We start from the raw sequence: 19,278 nt of genomic DNA, 5'->3' as shown, positions 1-19,278 counted from the left end.
TGTAGGTTGCCTCTTAGTTTTATTGACTGTTTCCTTTGCCATGAGAAGATTTTTATCTTGATAAAGTCACAATAGTTCATTTTTGCTCGTGTTTCCCTTGCCTTTAGAGATGTGTCCTGCAAGAAGTTGCTGAGGCCAAGGTTGAAGAGGTTACTGCCTGTGTTGTCCTCTAGGATTTTGATGGATTCCTGTCTCACATTGAGGTCTTTCATCCATTTTGAATTTATCTTTGTGTATGGTGTAGGAGAATGGTCCAGTTTCAGTCTTCTGCATATGGCTGTCCAATTTTCCCAGCACCATTTATTGAAGAGACCATCTTTTTTCCATTATAGACTTTCCTGCTTTGTCAAAGTTTAGTTGATCATAGAGTTGAGGGTCCATTTCTGAACTCTCTGTTCTTTTCTGTTGGTCTACGTGTCTGTTTTTGTGCTAGTACCATTCTGTCTTGATGATCATAGCTTTGTAATAGAGCTTGAAGTCAGGCCTTGTGACTTACCCTGGCTGTTTGGGATCTTTTCTGATTCCATACAAATTTTAGGATTGTTTGCTCCAGCTCTGTGAAAAATGTTGATGTTATTTTGAGAGGGATTGCATTGAATGTGTAGATTTCTTTAGACACTATATACATTTTGTTTATTTTTTATTTATTTTATTTTTTAAAGATTTATTTATTTACTTATTTATTTGACAGACAGAGACACAGTGAGAGAGGGAACACAAGCAGAGGGAGTGGGAGAGGTAGAAGCAGGCCTCTTGCTAAACAGGGAGCCCAATTCAGGGCTTGATCCCAGGACCCTGGGATCATGACCTGAGCTGAAGGCAGATGCCCAACAACTGAGCCACCCGAGTGCCCAGAATACATAATTTAACAATGTTTATTGTTCTAATCCATGAGCATGGAATGTTTTTCCAACTCTTTGTTTCTTCTTCAATTTTTCATAAGTATTCTGTTGTTTCTAGAGTATAGATCCTTTACCTCTTTGATTAGGTTTATTCCTAGTTATCTTATGGTTTTTGGTGCAATTGTGAATGGGATTGATTCCTTAATTTCTCTTTCTTCAGTCATGTTGTTAGTGCATTGTTAGTGTACAGAAATGAAACTGATTTCTGTGCATTGATTTTGTATACTGCCACATTGCTGAATTGTTGCATGAGTTCTAGAAATTGTGGGGTGAAGTCCTAGCCTCAGCAATCAAACAACAAAAAGAAATAAAAGGCATTCAATTTGGCAAATAAGTCAAACTCTCACTCTCTGCAGATGACATAGTACTTTCTGTGGAAAACCCAAAAGCTCCCCACGTTTCAACAAACAGTTGGAATGGGTGGGCAGTGGTCTAAGGTACCAATTGCCAAAGCATCTATCAGTGGTTAATGGCTTTCTACTGTTATTAGCTAATAATGTTCATTGACCATTTCTATCCTGGGCGAAAATCCCCAGGATAGAAGATCCCCAGGATATCCTTACTCTCTAAGGATACCTGGCATTAAAACCTAGGATGGAAGATTCAGAAAAATCCAGGGCTTGGATTCACAATTTATTCTTTGTTTAGTTACCTAAATGCATTTCTCCTCCTTTTTAAGATCCTAGTGTTAAGATAAGCTCATATAATTTGCTTAGGCAGGACTTCTATAAAATTTTCTCCTCTGTTTTTACTGGTTTAATCATTTCAGCAGCCAAGTGAAACAGAATTATTCCTTTATTTATAAAACTTTATTTGTTTTCCCAATTTTGGTAGTTTTTTTTTTCACTTTCCAATCTTAATATATGACCATAATTCTCACTTCACTTATTAATATAGTCTTGTCTATCATTCTTTCCCAATGTCCCAATTCTCTATCTAACAGTCTTAGTAATATATGGATTAGTGAAAGTGTTGATGGTAGTATGTAGCCAAATGAAGGATCAGGTGAATACTCGAGGCCCCTCACCTCCCCCAGACAAAATGGATACACAATTTTACTTACTATTTCTGAGGTAGGAACAGCCTTCAGGCTTATTTCTAGATGGCCTTAGAAGGCAGAAACCCCAGATTAACATTGCTGTGCATAGATAATTTTGCAACATCACAACTTAAAGACATAATGAATCAGAGAAAAATAGTTACTCTTATTCTTACAAGCAGAATGAACTTGTTCTTACCAGTTCACCTGTCCTACATAATTCATCAGTAAAATGAGGTGGTTGGTACACTTGGTGTGTGGATTCTCCTTAGCTCCAGTTATTAAAGATTCCATAATTCCAACTGCTAAATGCTTTAACTTCATAACTGTGTATGATTCAGTAATATGTCTTATCTGTTTATTGAGGATAGAAATCCTATGTATCGAGGGTTAAAATGTAACCCAAGGATGTGTTTTCATCAGAGAATGATCATATTATTGCATCATAGGATAGAAAGGTAGAAATGGATGGATAGATAGATAAATAGATGATGATAGATAGATAGATAGATAGATAGATAGATAGATGATAAATCCATTGATCTCCTAAATCGGGAAGCAGGGAATTAATTGTAATGTTTTAAAAATCTTCTAGATACTGTAATGAGTATTGTCTCATCTGATCCTCACAAAACTTTTGTGTGGTAGTACAATTTTATTTTATAGATAAAGAAATTGGATATCAGAGAAATTAAGTGGCATTCTCATAGTCATATGAGCATGAGTCAATATATGGCAGAGATGACCTTCAGACCCATCACTCATCATGTTCCATCATCAAATTTTCCTAAAAAGAGTATTGGATTAGAACAAAAAACAAAAACGTGAAAAAGAAGAATAAATGGGTTATGACGTCACTTTTTTATAAAGAATTAAACAATTGTAAGAAAATGGTAATGGAGAAGCATAAAACTTAGGGGCTTTCTACTTTCAAATCTGTGTGCGCTTGCATGTGTGTATACCATAATATGTACCAATTGAACGTTACTATTTTACCAAATGCTTTATGGGTATCATTATTTTTATTTTAAATTATTTTTAGTTTATTTACATTTTGATGTTACTTTTAATATAGGATTTTTTCAATACAGAGTAGCTGTTAACACAGCATCCCATGCAATTACCTGTGGTGGAAGCAGTGGCAGTCTTATAAAGGCAAGAAGCATACTCAAGTCATTGCATCGCCTCTGCATATCATACTTGACCCACATCATTAATGCATGGAAGATAGTTTCTTCATCAGGAACATTTACATCATCGCTGGCCAGGAGTTTATGGAGCTCCTCAGCTGGAAGCAGTAAAAACTCTTGATTTCTCATAACTTCCATTATGTTTTCCTGCAGGGAGAAAACATCTTGGCATAAATTTGGCTTCACTTTGATTTAGCTGGGAAAGCATCTCAGAAAGAAATGAGAAAAGTCGTCAATAACCTTTGTTCTCATTAGAACATAATCCTTGAGACGTAATCCTTCAGAAACCAGAAGCTGTTAAAATGAAAGCATTGTAATTGTAATTGAAGTGTAAATGTATCAGAGACAGCACAGATCTTGTAATAACTGGAGGATTATAATGTTGAGCTTTATGATGCAGGCAGAATGTACTAAGTGATTAAATGTTCAAGTTTCAAGTGGACTGCTATGTAAGATTTGATGACTGTGAAGAGAATAGCATTTCAAAATTTTTAAAGCTAGACTACGTATACATGAATCAGAAAGCAGGAACGAAATTACATAGGGAGTAAGTAACACTATAAGATGCATCATTGTTTATTTAGAAGTGAATAAAACAGGACAGATAGACCTTAGAAGTCCCCAAAGCATATATGTTCCACCCTTTTATTACCTCTCATACGTCCCTCCTTTCATGACAATTTCTCTGGCTTAATTTAGATTCCCACTTATTTTCTTCTTGATTGCTGCCATAACCTTCTAATTACTTTGCCTGACTCTATTCTTAGCCCGTTTACTATATCCTCTATAACCATGCTGAAATGATAGTTCTACAACATAAATTTCAGGGCATTCCTCTAAAGTTTTTGCTTGGTTTGGTTTGGTCTCCTTTTGTCTTTTGGTTCAGATCTCTTGGTTAAGTACACTAATTCATTATGATCTGACCTCTTCCTTAGTTGAAGACTACAGTTCTTAACTTTTCTTGTGTTCTAGTCACCATTACTTTTTCAGTTTGCCATCCCGTTTAACATGTCCCCCCTCACTCATCTGTTGCTTAAGATGACTTAAAAAAAAAAAAAGATTTTATTTATTTATTTGACAGAGAGCGAGACAGGGAGAGAGGGAACACAAGCAGTGGGGAAGTGGGCAGTGCTGGTGAGAGAGGGAGAAGCAGGTTTCCTGCTGAGCAGGGAGCCCAATGTGGGGCTCGATTCCAGGACCGTGGGATCATGACCCCAGCCGAAGGCAGACACTTAACAACTGAGCCACCCAGGTGCCCCAAAAATGACTTTTATGCACTTTATTTTCCTAATTTCTGCCATTTTCCAAGATTCAATTCAAAAGCTACTTGTTACATATGGAACTCTTGAGCCCTGTTCACTCATGTTGGATCTGGCTACCCCACCCACCATGCATGCACAGTGCATGGTATTTAGTATCTCTGAGACAGCAGTTATCAAACTGTGGCCTCATCTTCAGTGCCCTTAGGGGTGTTATCACCAACTTTAAGCTTCTTGAGACAAATTCACCTTGACAATTAACCTTGCATATCTAGATCCTGGCACATAGCAGGTGAACAGTACTTATTTATTGAATAGATGTGTTGGTGATCTTTGAGGAGAAAAATAAAATTTTGGAAATAGTACACAACAGTGCAGCATTTTTCAAACACAATTTTAAAATGACTTGTCAAAGACCTTCTTACATGCTAACAGAGAGGCTTTGGTCGCAGATATATGGTTAGAGAAGACAGTGATCTGACTGGCTGCCTCTTTTGTTCCACCTCCTCCCAGTCTCAGTTCCAAGGAAGACAGAGGTAAGGTTTCTCAGATCATAGTTTTAAGGCACAGTTGTGGTAGAAATCCCAATACATGCCTATTGTAGGAAAAAACCTGAAACAGATGGGACTAGATTTTTTTCCCAAAAGGCATGATGACTATGTTACTGAGCTAACCCTGGGTAGAAGATTCAGCCGGTGGCTGTTAATCTCTACGTCAGGGCAGATCCAAACCTATTTTCTAAAAGAGACGTAACCCACCTTTTGAGTATATCCTTGGAACTGAATCCAAGACTTGAGGTGCTTTCAGCTGTCACAAAAGAATGTCAACTTTTACTTTTGTTCAGGTCATTTGTTCTATTTATTTACATTTGACTGACATCACAGAATAGCTGATTTCCTGGAAATTTTTATCCCCTGTGTTTCCTCTGTGCCTAATACAAGTACTATGCAAATTATAGTTATCCAATATCTATTTAGTGAATTAACCGATTGAGTGTTCTGAGATGTGAGGCCACCAAGTTTCTCTAAGGGACTCTAGTAAGACAAAGATGTTTCTCAAGAATCTTTGAAAGATTTTTTGCCTATCCATTTTTCCAGTTACTGAAAAATCTATGCCTCTGTTAAAGCACACACAGAATTGTAGAGCTAAACCATAGTACGGGGTACCATAAAAAAATCAGGTCTATGAAACTCTTAGTGATGTCTATCAAAGATATTGTTTAAGGAATATTTCGTTATATTTTACAGTTGCCTCTTTATGATGACCCTTGGGAGAAATTTCTTGCAGGGTTTAGTAGCAAGAATAATTGCACTTCTCCTGAGTAAATTGGTTTGCTTTTATCATGGATGTTGTAAATTATGAAATTGATCAGATTTCTCTTTTTATTTGGCCTCTAGAAAACAACGTTAAATTGAAGTCTATCTGTTAGGAAGGCTATAGCCTTTTATAGTTTGATTTCTTTTTCAGAAAGCTCCAATAATAGTTTCATTTAATATCACTACAGCAGATTATATATTTTTCTTTTATCCCTGCATCTGATTTAGGATGTATTCTTATAATTTTATATCCTTGTTAACCATACTACATTTTGGGGAATAAGTCATGTGGTTTGTAAAAATGGCCATAAATAAACTGGACATTAGGAGCTAATATCAGATATTATTGGATTTCTCATACTGTTTCATATATTATGTTATTATTTTTTTCTGTATGTACTTTAGAGTTCTAAAGTTCTCTTTGCTCTTTTTTGTTTGTTTTCTCCATCAAGTCTCCTTTTCATGATATCCTGCTTAACATTTTCCCATTTTTTGCAATCTAGCTTCTGGAAATTGTTTTAATTTCATTAAGTTTGATTCACTAAAGAAAAAATATAAATTCACACGAGTTTCCTTAGCCTTTCTTGTGCACCTCAGCTAACTCCTTGTGTGAGAACAAGTAGGGAGAGACATCAAAATTCCTTGGCCTATTTACCTTTTGTACAATAACTTTACTTTAAATTTATTCAATACTCATTCTATATAGATTTCCTGAACACCTAACATATGGGCCTGGATAACTGTAGTGAGGAGAACAAAATGGATTTGCATCAAAAGCTTACCACACGTGGGACAACTATAAAATGTGCAGTGCTTAGAAAATGACTTGTCAAGTCTGGAGAAGCCAGTTTTTCAAATGGACCTAGAATATTAGGTAGGAGAGTAAATTAGAAAATGGGAAATGGAAAGATATAGTATTACAACTAGGGAAAAGCATATAAACAAAGACATAATAGCAGGTAATATAGTATAAAGTGCCATATTTTGTATGTCAGTTTAAGAATGAGCACAGAAAAATTGTGAGAAATAATATTGACAGGGTGATTTAGACCATATAATGGAATAAATTTATTCTAAAACTTTGACAGTCTTTCCATTAAATGGGAATATATCTATACATATATCTTTTATACATAGATTAAACTATTTATTACAAAGGAAAATTTTAGCACCCAATTTAAGTTGCCACTACCAAAGACACAGATAATCTTTATTAATTACAACAAGATTCAATTCTACCATCTATTTTTTCTACTTCATAACACTTTAAATAATTCTGCTATCTAAAAAATTTTACAATTTTTTGAAAAATTTACAATTTTGTTTTCTAAGAAAAATTTTCTTACCATTATTATTTATTTCCTGAATTTGACATAAACATTTTCTAATATTTATTTTATTTTCTCCCTTAATTATATTGTTGTCTTCCTCTTATCTTATTGGTATATATCAATAATTTGAAATTCCAGTAGAAGTTCATTTTTCTATGTTATTTTGAAAGTTAGCTAACAATTAGTGGTCATATTGGTCAAGCAGTATATAAATGAATCCTTTCAATGATCAGATTTTAGTTATTGATTTAGTTTAAAATTTGGATATTAAATTATAGTAAAATACTTCATTAATGTTCAAATAACTTCAACATAAGCTTTACAGTGTTTACCTCATTAATAGTTACTACAAATACCATACATTATATACACCATTATGGTTGAAACAAAGAAACTGCTTTGCTATGAATGTCTACTGAATTAAAATCTGTTTCACCATCTTGCACTTTGTGACCAGAGGTCAGTTAGAAGGACCTCCAAAAAGAAGGAGAAGGAGAAAGAGAAGGAGGAGGAGTAGAAGAACCTCCTCATCACTGCTTTCAATATTATGTTGGGAATGTTAATCCTTTGCCAGACTACCACAGAATCTCTGGTTTGATTCCAAATCACCAGAGGCTATGGGATTCATTTAATTGCCCATTTAAAAAATTATTGGCTAGAAAGATATATTCTTAGGAGGCTCATACTATCAAATAAATGGAAAACTAAAAGGTGATCCTGAGAATTGCCATACATCCTCTGATTGAGGCTCATTATATAAGTATGAAAATGTAAAGTTTGGGTCTAAAGTCTGAATTATAAAACTATAATTCCTTGCATCCTTTGCAAGGAAATTTTTTTGAGAATTTCTGGTATATGCATGATTCTACTATTGTCAAATATAAGACTGAAAAATGTGTACCTTGACTTCTGAAGCAGAAGTTACGTCATGTACCAGATTGAGTAGTGTCTCCCAAAACTTCACATCCACTTGGAACTTCATAATGTGACCTTATTTGGAAATAGGGTCATTGCAGATGTAATTAGTTAAGCTCAGTTAAAGCCGTCCTGGATTAGAGTGGGCCCTAATCTAATTACTGGTGTGCTAAAAGACAGAAATAGGGACACCATGATGAGAATAACATGTGAAGACAGAGGTGACAGAGGGAAGAAGTCCTCGTGAAAATAAAGATAAAACTCACGGTGCCACCAGCCAAGGAATGACAAGGATTGTTAAGAACCACGAGAAGTTGGAAAAGGCAAGGAAGAGTTCTTCCCTAGAACCATCAGAGAGAGCGTGGCTCTGCTCACACCTTGATTTCAGAATTTTAGACTCTAGAACTATAAGAGAATAAATTTCTGTTGTCTTAAGCTACCTTAGTTTTTAATACTTTGTAATTGCAGTCTCATAAAAATAATAAGTATCATAAGAGAAAGTAAAAAAAAAAGATAGTTATGTTAAAAACTCTCATATAAGCCTAAGAAAGTATGATAATTAGTCCCTATGTTTTATTTTTTTTAAGATCTTATTTACTTATTTGAGAGAGAGAGACAGAGACAGAGACAGAGACAGAGATATGGAGAGAGAGCACAAGCTAGAAGGAGAGGGAGAAGCAGGTTCCCTGCTGAGCTGGGAGCCCAACATGGGGCTCTATTCCAGGACCATGGGATCATGACCTGAGTTTAAGTCAGATGCTTAACTGACTGAGCCACCCAGGCACTCCTAGTCCCAATCTTTTAAATTATAATTTCTAGGCTCTTTATTTTAGAGAATGATGCCTTTAAGAAATACTACATTTCCAATTATCCAAAGGAGTCTTGGGGTACTGTTAAGATCTGGATCAATCGATCAATCTACTTATATATCATCTATCATCTATATTCCTATGACTTTAGAATTTAAATTTTCTAAAAGTGTAGGGTGGGAAGAGATACCTCTTCCAGTTATCAAGGGCTTCTTGTATCAGCTACCTTAAAGTTGCTATACTTTATTGCTATACTGCTATACTATATTGGTGTCAAGACTAATCCTTTCATGTTAAAACTAATTTTCCCAGGCTTTTGATTATTTGCCTTGTCTGAATTTTTAATTTTTTTAAAGGATTTTATTTATTTATTTGCCAGAGAGAGAGAGATAACAAGTAGGCAGAGAGGCAGACAGAGAGAGGGGGAGGGGAGAATCAGGCTTCCTACTGAGCAGAGAGCCTGATGTGGGGCTCAATCCCAGGACCCTGAGATCAGGGTCATGACCTGAGCTGAAGGCAGAGGCTTAACCCACTAGCCACCCAGGCGCCCCTGAATTTTTAATTTTTAATACCTGTGTTAAAGTTGCTGCCTGAACTCTTGAATACTACTTTAGAGTTCAAACGGAACAGAGACTCATTAGGAGAGAGTCACATCTTGTTATTTTATAGATGAGAATGTAGAGGCGGGAGGAGCTTATACATAGTCAAAGTAAGTCTGGGATGAGGAATTCAGTCTCTTGTCCTATTACATTACCTAGACTATCTCCTTTGGTTAGGTTCCCCTTCTTGTTCTCCTTTGTTCATCTAGTTTAGATTTACTGTCTTACTTTGATCTGTGCAACATGTATGCACCCTGATTCTTAAGAGTTCCCCTGAACCTGTTTCCACCTCTTTCTTGGTATATCTGAGTACCATGATGTTGCATGGTGATTATGGAGAACCAACATATTACTACTGACTTGGAGAATTGGTCAGGATTTAGATCCCAACCTTGCTACCCACTGGTTGTGTGATGAAGAAGTTGGATTCTTTGTAAATGGGATAAAAATAGTATCCACTGTAAAGCACTGTTGTGAGGATTAAGTGTGAAGATTAAATTAAATTTACTGTTCTTAAAGAAGGATCGGACACTCAGCAAGTGTAACAGAGGCATTAGCAAATACTACTCTGCCTCTGAGCCTACCCTTTACTTAGCCTCCTATTGTTAGATGTGTTGTCTACATTCACATTGCTCTGTCTTCCCTATTTTCTTTACTGATCATTTAGTCAACAAAACTTCATCGAGTATTTTTTTTCACTACCCAGTATGTTCATAATATTAAAGAACACTGTGACTAAAAAGGAAAGTTCTGGCTCCTAAGAAACATACTTTCTAATGAGAAGGAAATTACAGTGTTATAAGAGAAATATACACATTTTATGAGGAGGAGAGAAAAAAATGGGAGATTTAATGAAGTCAAAGGAATAAGAATGAAAAGGGAATAAAGGAGGCCTAGGAGGAGTTTGAATTAGGATATATACAGCTTTCCTCTCTGGAATAGCAATTCCCCAAACAAAGAAATATTTCTCATGGATTCATAGTCCACAGAGCACCAAAAAAATGTTGCTGGCATATGGTATAATTCTCATATCATTGGCTACCAGGTTTAAAAACAAGAATTGCTATGACCTCATATAATCTCAAATTGGAAACAATCTTTGAGGTTACTTAGTTTAATGTATGCTCCATATACTTTTCTATATATTTTAATGACGGGGGTATTTTCAATGATGGGAGACCCATTATCCTATAAGAAAGCCCATATCATTGCTGAATGGCCCTGTCAGAAAATTGCCTCATTTTGAAGCAAAATCTGCCTTATAATTTTCTTACATTAATTCCAATTTTTAATTCTGTTGATCATCTATTCAAATATTGAGGATTTTATTTTTTCTGTCTTCTCTTATGCCTTTTAAAGGCTAAAGAACTATCATTCTTTAATCTCTAACTGATCTTAATCTTCAAAACCAGAAAATGATGCTACATTAAATATAAAATTTTTGCTGAATTTCCCCTGAAATACATGCATTCTTTCCTTTTTCCTTCAACAATGAGAACAAATAAAACAAAAATAAAAAATATTCTTATAGATTCTGTTTATTTACATACAACTTTTTAATCTTTCCCAAGAACATTTTCCAAATAAATGCAGGAAAAAAAATTTTAAGCAATCACTATATAAAAATCTAATTTCAATCATATTTGGTTTGTATAGGTGTGTATATATGCATACATATATAATTACTACTATTTAGATAATAAAATGAGGAAAAAATGTTCAAAGAGTTATCAATGTATATAACGGTGTTTTTCTTGTCAGTTTTGTCAGTGCTTAGGAAATGACTATGGAATAGAATTCTTTACTTATTTGAATTATATATCAGAGTCTTTCTTAATAACAGCATATTGTAACGGCCACATATATTTTGTTTTATACACACACACACACACACACACACACACACACACACGTATTCTTTTGAGTTTTCTTTAGCTATGGGAAAATGACCGACATCCAAATCTGCCGGACTAAAGTGAGCAGTTATCAATTTCTTTATTAAGTCTTTTCCATCTATTAAGTGTGGCTACTTCAGTGGTAGCAACTTTTTCCCCCAAAAATATTAGAGTATCAATATTAAAATGAAACATTGTATAACAATTCCAAAAATGTGCCCAGTATCAGAAATTATTTCTGATGGTCATCTTCAAAATTATCATATGGAACAAAAGATAATTTTTTATTTTAAGTTCCTTAAAAAATATGAGTCTGCAACTCATACATTTTGACATCGTCTTTTCTGACAAAATGTTGCTAATGGGGTAAGATAACTTAGAAATTATAGTGGGAAGAGCAATAATTCTTCAGTAAGAAGGACTGGAGAAAGATCCCATTCTAATACTCTCTGGTCAGGGTTTCCCAGACAAAGGCATTTCATTATTCCAAAATATCATCTCCTCACTTTGAAAGTGGGTTTTGTAACAATACCTAGTCTGTAAACCTTTTCTGATTTGCTTTTGAGCACATTGAACTTAGAAGGAAATAATCCCTAGGTTTACAATGTTATGCAAACTGAACAATTATTTCCACTGGATTCTTCAACGCTTATAATAATTTGGTCTACTTTTGATACTGGAAATATACTGTTCGAAAACATAAATATGCAATATATATTATCTACTAATACATAGAAGAGGGAAGAGGGAAGCACGTACAAATCATTTATAAACTTGACTACCAAAAATCAGGCCAGTCAGCTAAACAGTTCTACTTCCATTTTTTTGGTTTAACAGAAAAGTAACTAACCATTCCCAAACCTATTGCTTTGCACACTGTGTAATACTATGCATGCATAAATTATTAGAGTAGTAGTATTGATTTTTATAATTTAATATTAGGCACATTTACTCCTTGATAGAGTCCAAACCTACCTGATCCCTGCCCCCCCACCTTCTTCATAAATTGCTCTACATCAGTGTTTGCCTACTTTCTTTTCAGTGTCTTATAGATATCATAGAGAATAGCAGCAGACAGAAAAGTTAGGAGGAATGTGAAAATCTCTGCACAGTCTTTATGAGAGCCACATATTTGTGCCAGCCCAGGGAGAAATGGTATCATTGCCAATTAAATCAGGAGGCAACAGCATACCTAAGACTTCGGAACCGTTTCTTTTCACTGCAGCCAAGTGAAAATCACATAAACTACCTGATCACATAAACTTTTTCTTAAAGGAATTACAATGCCTCATAAAAACATAAAAATAATGATCCTCTACAACTCTGCAAGAAGACAGAATTTTAACACAAGATAATAAATAAATATTCTGTTTTCCTTGCAAGGACATCTTTCAGAAAATTGACTAAAAGAATCTTATTTGGTGCATAAAATGTATATGGTAGTGCTTATTCTGTGCTTACAGAAAATTGAAAGAAAGCTTATCCCTTATCATAACAGAAAATAAATTTTTTCAAAACCAAAAAGTATTGTTTTGTCAACCTGTATTTATACAGTCTTTTGTTCTTATGTTTGTAAGCATAAATGATTCATCAGGAAAACCTGTTATATGCATAATCTAAAATAGCCAGAGAGTTGGGGCAAAAAGTATGTGCAGAAGAAAAGGAGAGAGTGAGTATGGAAGTTGCTTATATAACCACACTGATTAGTTTGCAGTTAAAAGCAGCACTAGCATTCTGCAACAAAGAATACATTGCAGTTTTGTCATCTTAAGGTCTAAATGGTCTCTAGAAGCATGTAAATTTTTAATTATAATTTTGCATTCATTTATTGCTTAATAAAAGGATTTAAACTAGTTTCCTTCTGGGGTGGACTAATTTACTAGCTTCTTACAACCAACGTTAAAAATTACAGCACAGTATATTCTCTTATATTTAACCTATTTTAAAAATTTTAAACAGCAAACATAATTGTAATTGTTGTTAAAAAAAAGTCAAGTAAAAATGAAAAGCAAGCTATAAAAATTCTCCCATGAAAACTGTAAAATGGAAATGAATGAAAGAGTATACATTATGTAAAATAACTGGAATAAAGAGGATAATCCCCTTAGTAGTTATATAAATGCATAATAAATTTTCCTCCAGTTTGCCAAATAATTTAGTGCATGCCATTTTCTCTCTGAAAATAAAGGAACCATTAGCTACATTGCAACATATATGTTTAAATACAATGCATTAAATATGAAAGTTGGTGCCAAACATAATTCCATGGAATATTATTATATTTTATAAATAAAATGCAGTAGAAAGAGTCAAGAACTACCATGAATCCCAGATAATGAGTGAGTGGCCAACATAAATAAATTTTCTTCATTCCTATATTCCACCACCCTAAATTTTAGTGGAATCCCATAAAAACTACTAGAACATCAGTGATAATATGGATAGATAGTAATTCAACAAAAAGCATTATGCATAGTTCCAAACTTGTAATATAACCAATCATGTTGCAAATATTTTTAAATTTGTGATAACAGGAAAGTTACAACAAAGATGTAAATTTACCATTGTGTATTAAGAGCCTTAGGGTATATCAAGTGGATAAAATCATGTGGTCTTTTATCTAAAAATGCTTGATAGAAAACTATATAACTTTTTATATAAATTGCATTATATATATGTGTGTATATATATATATATACATATATATATATATATATATAATTTTAACAAGACATTTTAATGCAGTCTTTGTCGAAGAAGGGCACGTGGGATCTTGTGGGATCATGTGTGGAGAACTTAACACCAAGAACTTAACACCACCATAAGGGCCTACCTGATCCCACTCCCACCAAGCCCCTTACCTCACTTTTCCCCTTCTCCTTGCCTTGGGATGATATTATAAGACCTATTAAAGAGTAGCCATAGGATTAAGAGTTGTATTTAAGGCCTGTGTCCTACTACCTGAGCTAGAGGGAACCAAAACAAAATAAAGACACTAAATAATAAGTAAAAAAAAAATATTGGCCAGGGTGAAGGAATGTAGGAATGATGAAAATTTATTTATGTTGGCCAGTCACTCATTATCTGGGATTCAATATACCGGCTAAGAGTTGATTTTAATAGGTTTATGCCCTACTGTATATGAGCTGCTGATGTTAGAACTTTATTAGCATATTATTGAGGAAGACAAAAAAACTCAGAAGGAGGTAGAAATATTAAAGTGGATTATTTAGGGGCACCTGCGTAGCTCAATTGGTTAAGTGTCTGCCTTCAGCTCAGGTCATGATCCTAGGGTCCAAGGATTGAGTCCTGCTTTGGGCTTCTTGCTCATCAGGGAGCCTGCTTCTCTCTCTCCCTCTGCTGCTCTCACATGCTTGTTCTCTCTCTCTCTCTCACAAAAATAAATAAATAAAGATACTTTAAAAAAATAAAATAAAAGGGATTATTTTTAAAGAGCTGAATATCCCTTCATTTTATGCTCCTTGAAGGGCCTGAAAAATGATGCTGAAGGGGGCACCATTTTATTAAGAAGCCAGAGTTAGAAGGGCTATCTTCTTCCTGGAGTTTAATATCACTAGAAATATTGATATTCCAGAATGGAAGAGTCTGGATGGGAGCACCTAATCATCAGAAGCAAGATGCGTATAATAAAAATAAACAGCAGGGTGGTCTGCCTGTCATATAGATTTCCTAGATCCCTGTGAATCTATGGAATTGATTGGGGTTAGAGTGATGGGCTTTTCCTCAGGGTATTGCTTCCTTTGAAGAGGAAGAAAACATGATAGCTAGGGATAAGATACTGGGTAATAGCTACTGAAATGACTAATTCTAGTCCATACAATCTCTAGATCAATATAGGTTCACAGATTCAGAATCTACTAACTTCAGAATGAGAGCCCTTGAGAAGTATATCACCACAAGTGTATACAATAAATTTCCCTCTGATCCTTCCCCCAGTGGATCTGCAGCCTTTGCTAGGATAGATGAGCACTGAGAAAGGGAAACTAGATACCTTTGAGGACTGTTTGGTAAGAAGTTTGTGGTGACACTGAAATGTCATAATGGCTTTTCAGGTATAGTGGGGCCTATAGAAGCTGCAAGAAAATGAAGTTTTGTCTCACTGTGCGTACAATGGTTCTGTAGACCTTCTCTGTGATTATCTTCTGAGATATAAATGTATAATTAAGATATGCTAACAGCTGGCAGAGCTTTCTCATTAATTCCCTGATGTGTTAGAATAGTGGTTCTCAAGTTTTTGAATGTATCAGAATCTCCTGGAGGCAGGCCTGGCTACATGATTTGTGAGGTACAACGCAAAGTGAATGCAGAGCCTCTTTTTAAAGGAGCATGAAAAAAAAAATGCTATTAAAGATACATACAAAGCTTTTCTTCTACTGTCTAACTTTTTATTTGTCTTTGGTGCTTTTTATTTGCTATTTGCTTTTTAGTTGCTAAAAAAAATAAAATTTTAAACTACTAACATGAATTTTACTATCCCATCTTTACATTGTACAATCTTAGTTTTAAATGCCATTAGCAGAGAACTGAAGTCATATGCAGAATCACGAAAATTACAAGATTTGTACTTTGTCACTCATCTCTGGAGAGTGTCAGGAGTTGGCCTGAAGAATGTCAGGAGTTGGCAGGAAGAAATAAACAGAAACTAAACTCAGGAAGGATTGGAAAGAGGAAGAGTGCATCCCCTCAGGCATGGACCTTGACCTAGGTAGTGCTCCCACATATGGGACAACCCTCCTAGTCGCCCAGGGGCATTATTATTTGGCTACTGACTGGAGAAAAGCTTTCTTCTAAATTCTCATTATCAAGAAAGAACAAAAGAAGTTTCTCTTTATACCACAAAGGTGGCAGTACATTGTTATAATTACAGAACTCTGGTTATAACTATTTTGTGCCATAATAGGGTCTACAAAAGCCTTGACTGTCCTGACATTCCACAGAACATTACAGATAGCCGCCCTGTTGATATCATCATACTAATCTGATTCAGTGATTAGGAAGTGGCAAATATTTTTGATGACCTAGCAAGACTCCTGTATGCCAGAAGGCAAGGGCTAAATCCCATGAGTTTACAAGGATCTGCTGCATCTGTGGACTTTTCAATAATCTTATAGTCTGGAGTATAGCAGGAGAACTTCTCTAGATAGCAAGTCATTGTCCTTCATATATCCAACCAGTGAAAATGAGGCACAGCATTTATTAGGTTCCTCTGAACTTTTTAAAGGTCATGGGAATATGATTCAAGTCCATGTGTTGGTTGGCTATATGTTTCCTTTTTTAAAAAAAAAAAATTATTTATTTTTTTAAATTTCTTTTCAGTGTTCCAGAATTCATTGTTTATGCACCACACCCAGTGCTCCATGCAATACGTGCACTCCACAATACCCACCATCAGGCTCACCCAACCCCCTACACCCCTCTCCTCCAAAACTCTCAGTTTCTCAGAGTCCACAGTCTCTCATGGTTCATCTCCTCCTCCAATTTCCCCCAACTCACTTCTCCTCTCCATCTCCCCATGTCCTCTGTGTTATTTCTTATGCTCCACAAATAAGTGAAACCATATGATAATTGACTCTCTCTGCTTGACTTATTTCACTTAGCATAATCTTTTCCAGTCCTGTCCATGTTGATACAAAAGTTGGGTATTCATCCTTTCTGATGGAGGAATAATATTCCATTGTATATATGGACCGTATCTTCTTTACCCATTCATCCGTTGAAGGGTGTCTTTGTTCTTTCCAAGACAACTGTGGCCATTGCTGCTATGAACATTGGGTACAGATGGCCCTTCTTTTCACTACATCTGTATCTTCGGGGTAAATACCCAGTAGTGCAATTGCAGGGTCATAGGGTAGCTCTATTTTTAATTTCTTAAGGAATCTCCACACTGTTTTCCAAAGTGGCTGCACCAGCTTGCATTCCCACCAACAGTGTAAGAGGGTTCCCCTTTCTCCACATCCTCTCCAATACGTGTTGTTTACGGTCTTGTTAATTTTGTTCATTCTAACTGGTGAAATGTGGTATCTCAATGTGGTTTTGATTTGAATTTCCCTGATGGCTAGTGAGGATAAACATTTTTTCATGTGTCTGCTAGCCATTTGTATGTCTTCTTTGGAGAAGTGTCTGTTCATGTCTTCTGCCCATTTTTTTGACATGATTATCTGTTTTGTGTGTGTTGAGTTTGAGGAGTTCTTTATAGATCTTGGATATCAGCCCTTTGTCTGTACTGTCATTTGCAAATATCTTCTCCCATTCCATGGGTTGCCTCTTTGTTTTGTTGACTGTTTCCTTTGCTGTGCAGATCTTGAAGTCCCAAAAGTTCATTTTAGCTTTTGCTTCCAAAGGCAAAGGAAACAAATGCAAAAATGGCTATATGTTTCTAATGGAGCTAGAGTATGCAAATCCCAGTTACTGTGTAAGCTTCTCTCCATTTGTACCATCTGACCTGACATTCAGTTAGTTCTGGAAGTAGCCATGGTCAATAAGAATGTTGGGAAGAGAGTCTGTCAACTTTCAGTGATAAAATCATAGTTCCAACTTCTAAAGTTCTGTAGCGAGACTACCCAGTGCAATCAAGAATTGTTCTCTTTTTGAAAAAAAACAAGTCTTGGAACACTATTGGGCTCAAGTGATGACCAAGCATTTAACCAAGGAACATTCAGGATTATGAAAATTGTTTTGGTGTTATTAAATTTACTGGATGGTAATGAGAAGTAATCATAGAAACCATCCATTGGAAGTGTGCAATTTTCCAAAGGAAGCATTGCACTTAAACCAAGGATGAGCAAGGTCTAAAAATCTCTAGTAAGTGCGTGCCTATTTCTCAATTCACATGGATGGCCTCAGGGGTAACTTATAATAAATTTATGGAAAAGGAAAGAATTCAGTCCTAGTTTAGGAAAGGTTGGCATGAATACCAGTGCTAGCCAGGATAGCGATGAAAGGAAATGTTTTCATAGGCAAAGCTGTGGAAAGTAAACTTAGGTGCCTACTTTGTCTGAGGAGAGAAAGATGGTTTAAGTCATACATGGACTTCTGAGCACTGACATATAACCTGACAGTTTGGTGAGAAGCCTGAAAGGAAAAAAATCAGTGGCAAGGAGAAGTGGGGCAACTTAGATCAGTAAGTCCCCTGGAGTGATTATAAAGTAAGAATCTTTCGTGAATGCTTGACAGGCAGCATCCATTACAGAGGAGGCTCTCAACGTAATTTATGCCATGCACATGAGTTATCTTCTTTCCTTAGCTATCTTAGTATTACAATGGGCCCCGAAAAAGATGACCATGATAGCAAAGATAGAAATTATACATAGGTCTGAAAACACAAGCTCTCCATCAACAAAGCTGATCTAGTTATATCATTGCTAATTCCTAATATGGCACAACCCTTTAAAGAAGACAAGCTAGCCAGTGAGAAAGTGCATTATAGATCCACTTCTATGTTGCAGGAAGCAGACATTCATATTTTCTGGAATTCATACATATTCTGGACATAGGTTTACGTCTTTGGATCCTCAGCACCATCCTATGTCCTGGAGAATTCCTGATCCAATTATACAGTATGACTGACAAAATTATGACTGACAAAGTTTCCTTAGAAAAAGGAACCTATTTAACGAACAGGCGATACAACCATGGCCTCCTGAACATGAGATTCATTGCTCTTACCACACGCCCCCTAAACATCTGGCATGAAGAATGGTAGAAGAGCATGTCCAAGGCTTGAATGAAGCACCAGCTTTGGACATGACATCACACACGGTTGGGACATGGTACTCCAAGATATAGTTTATGCATTAAATCAATGCTGATATTTAATTCTGCATCCCCAGTTGTTAGAATTAATGGGTTAGGAGGATAAAAAAAGATTTGGGATTAGTGGGTCCTAGTGGAGGGGCACCTCTGCCCTCTGAGTAGACATGGTAAGAGTTTCCCTGAACTAGAGTGTGGGATTACTGACTGGCTAAGTAGAGCTGGTTAACACAATTTTGAAGAAAGAGAGAGA

At 35.6% G+C, this 19,278-nt stretch overlaps 1 protein-coding gene across 1 annotated transcript in view; it reads right to left on the bottom strand.

The window, feature by feature from the left end:
• KLHL1 (kelch like family member 1) overlaps positions 1-19,278 on the bottom strand; it is a 373,856-nt gene that overhangs the window by 141,947 nt on the left and 212,631 nt on the right. Inside the window, exon 5 of the mRNA XM_032841065.1 lies at positions 3,066-3,278. Coding sequence (XP_032696956.1) covers positions 3,066-3,278 — 213 coding nt within the window. The remainder of the gene's footprint in view (positions 1-3,065; positions 3,279-19,278) is intronic.

The sequence above is a fragment of the Lontra canadensis genome, unplaced genomic scaffold (genome assembly GCF_010015895.1).
Source record: "Lontra canadensis isolate GAN:19392208 unplaced genomic scaffold, GSC_riverotter_1.0 scaffold119, whole genome shotgun sequence".
NCBI lineage: Eukaryota > Metazoa > Chordata > Mammalia > Carnivora > Mustelidae > Lontra > Lontra canadensis.
The sequence above is the reverse complement of the archived record's forward strand: the minus strand, read 5'-3'. Positions and strand labels throughout refer to the sequence as shown.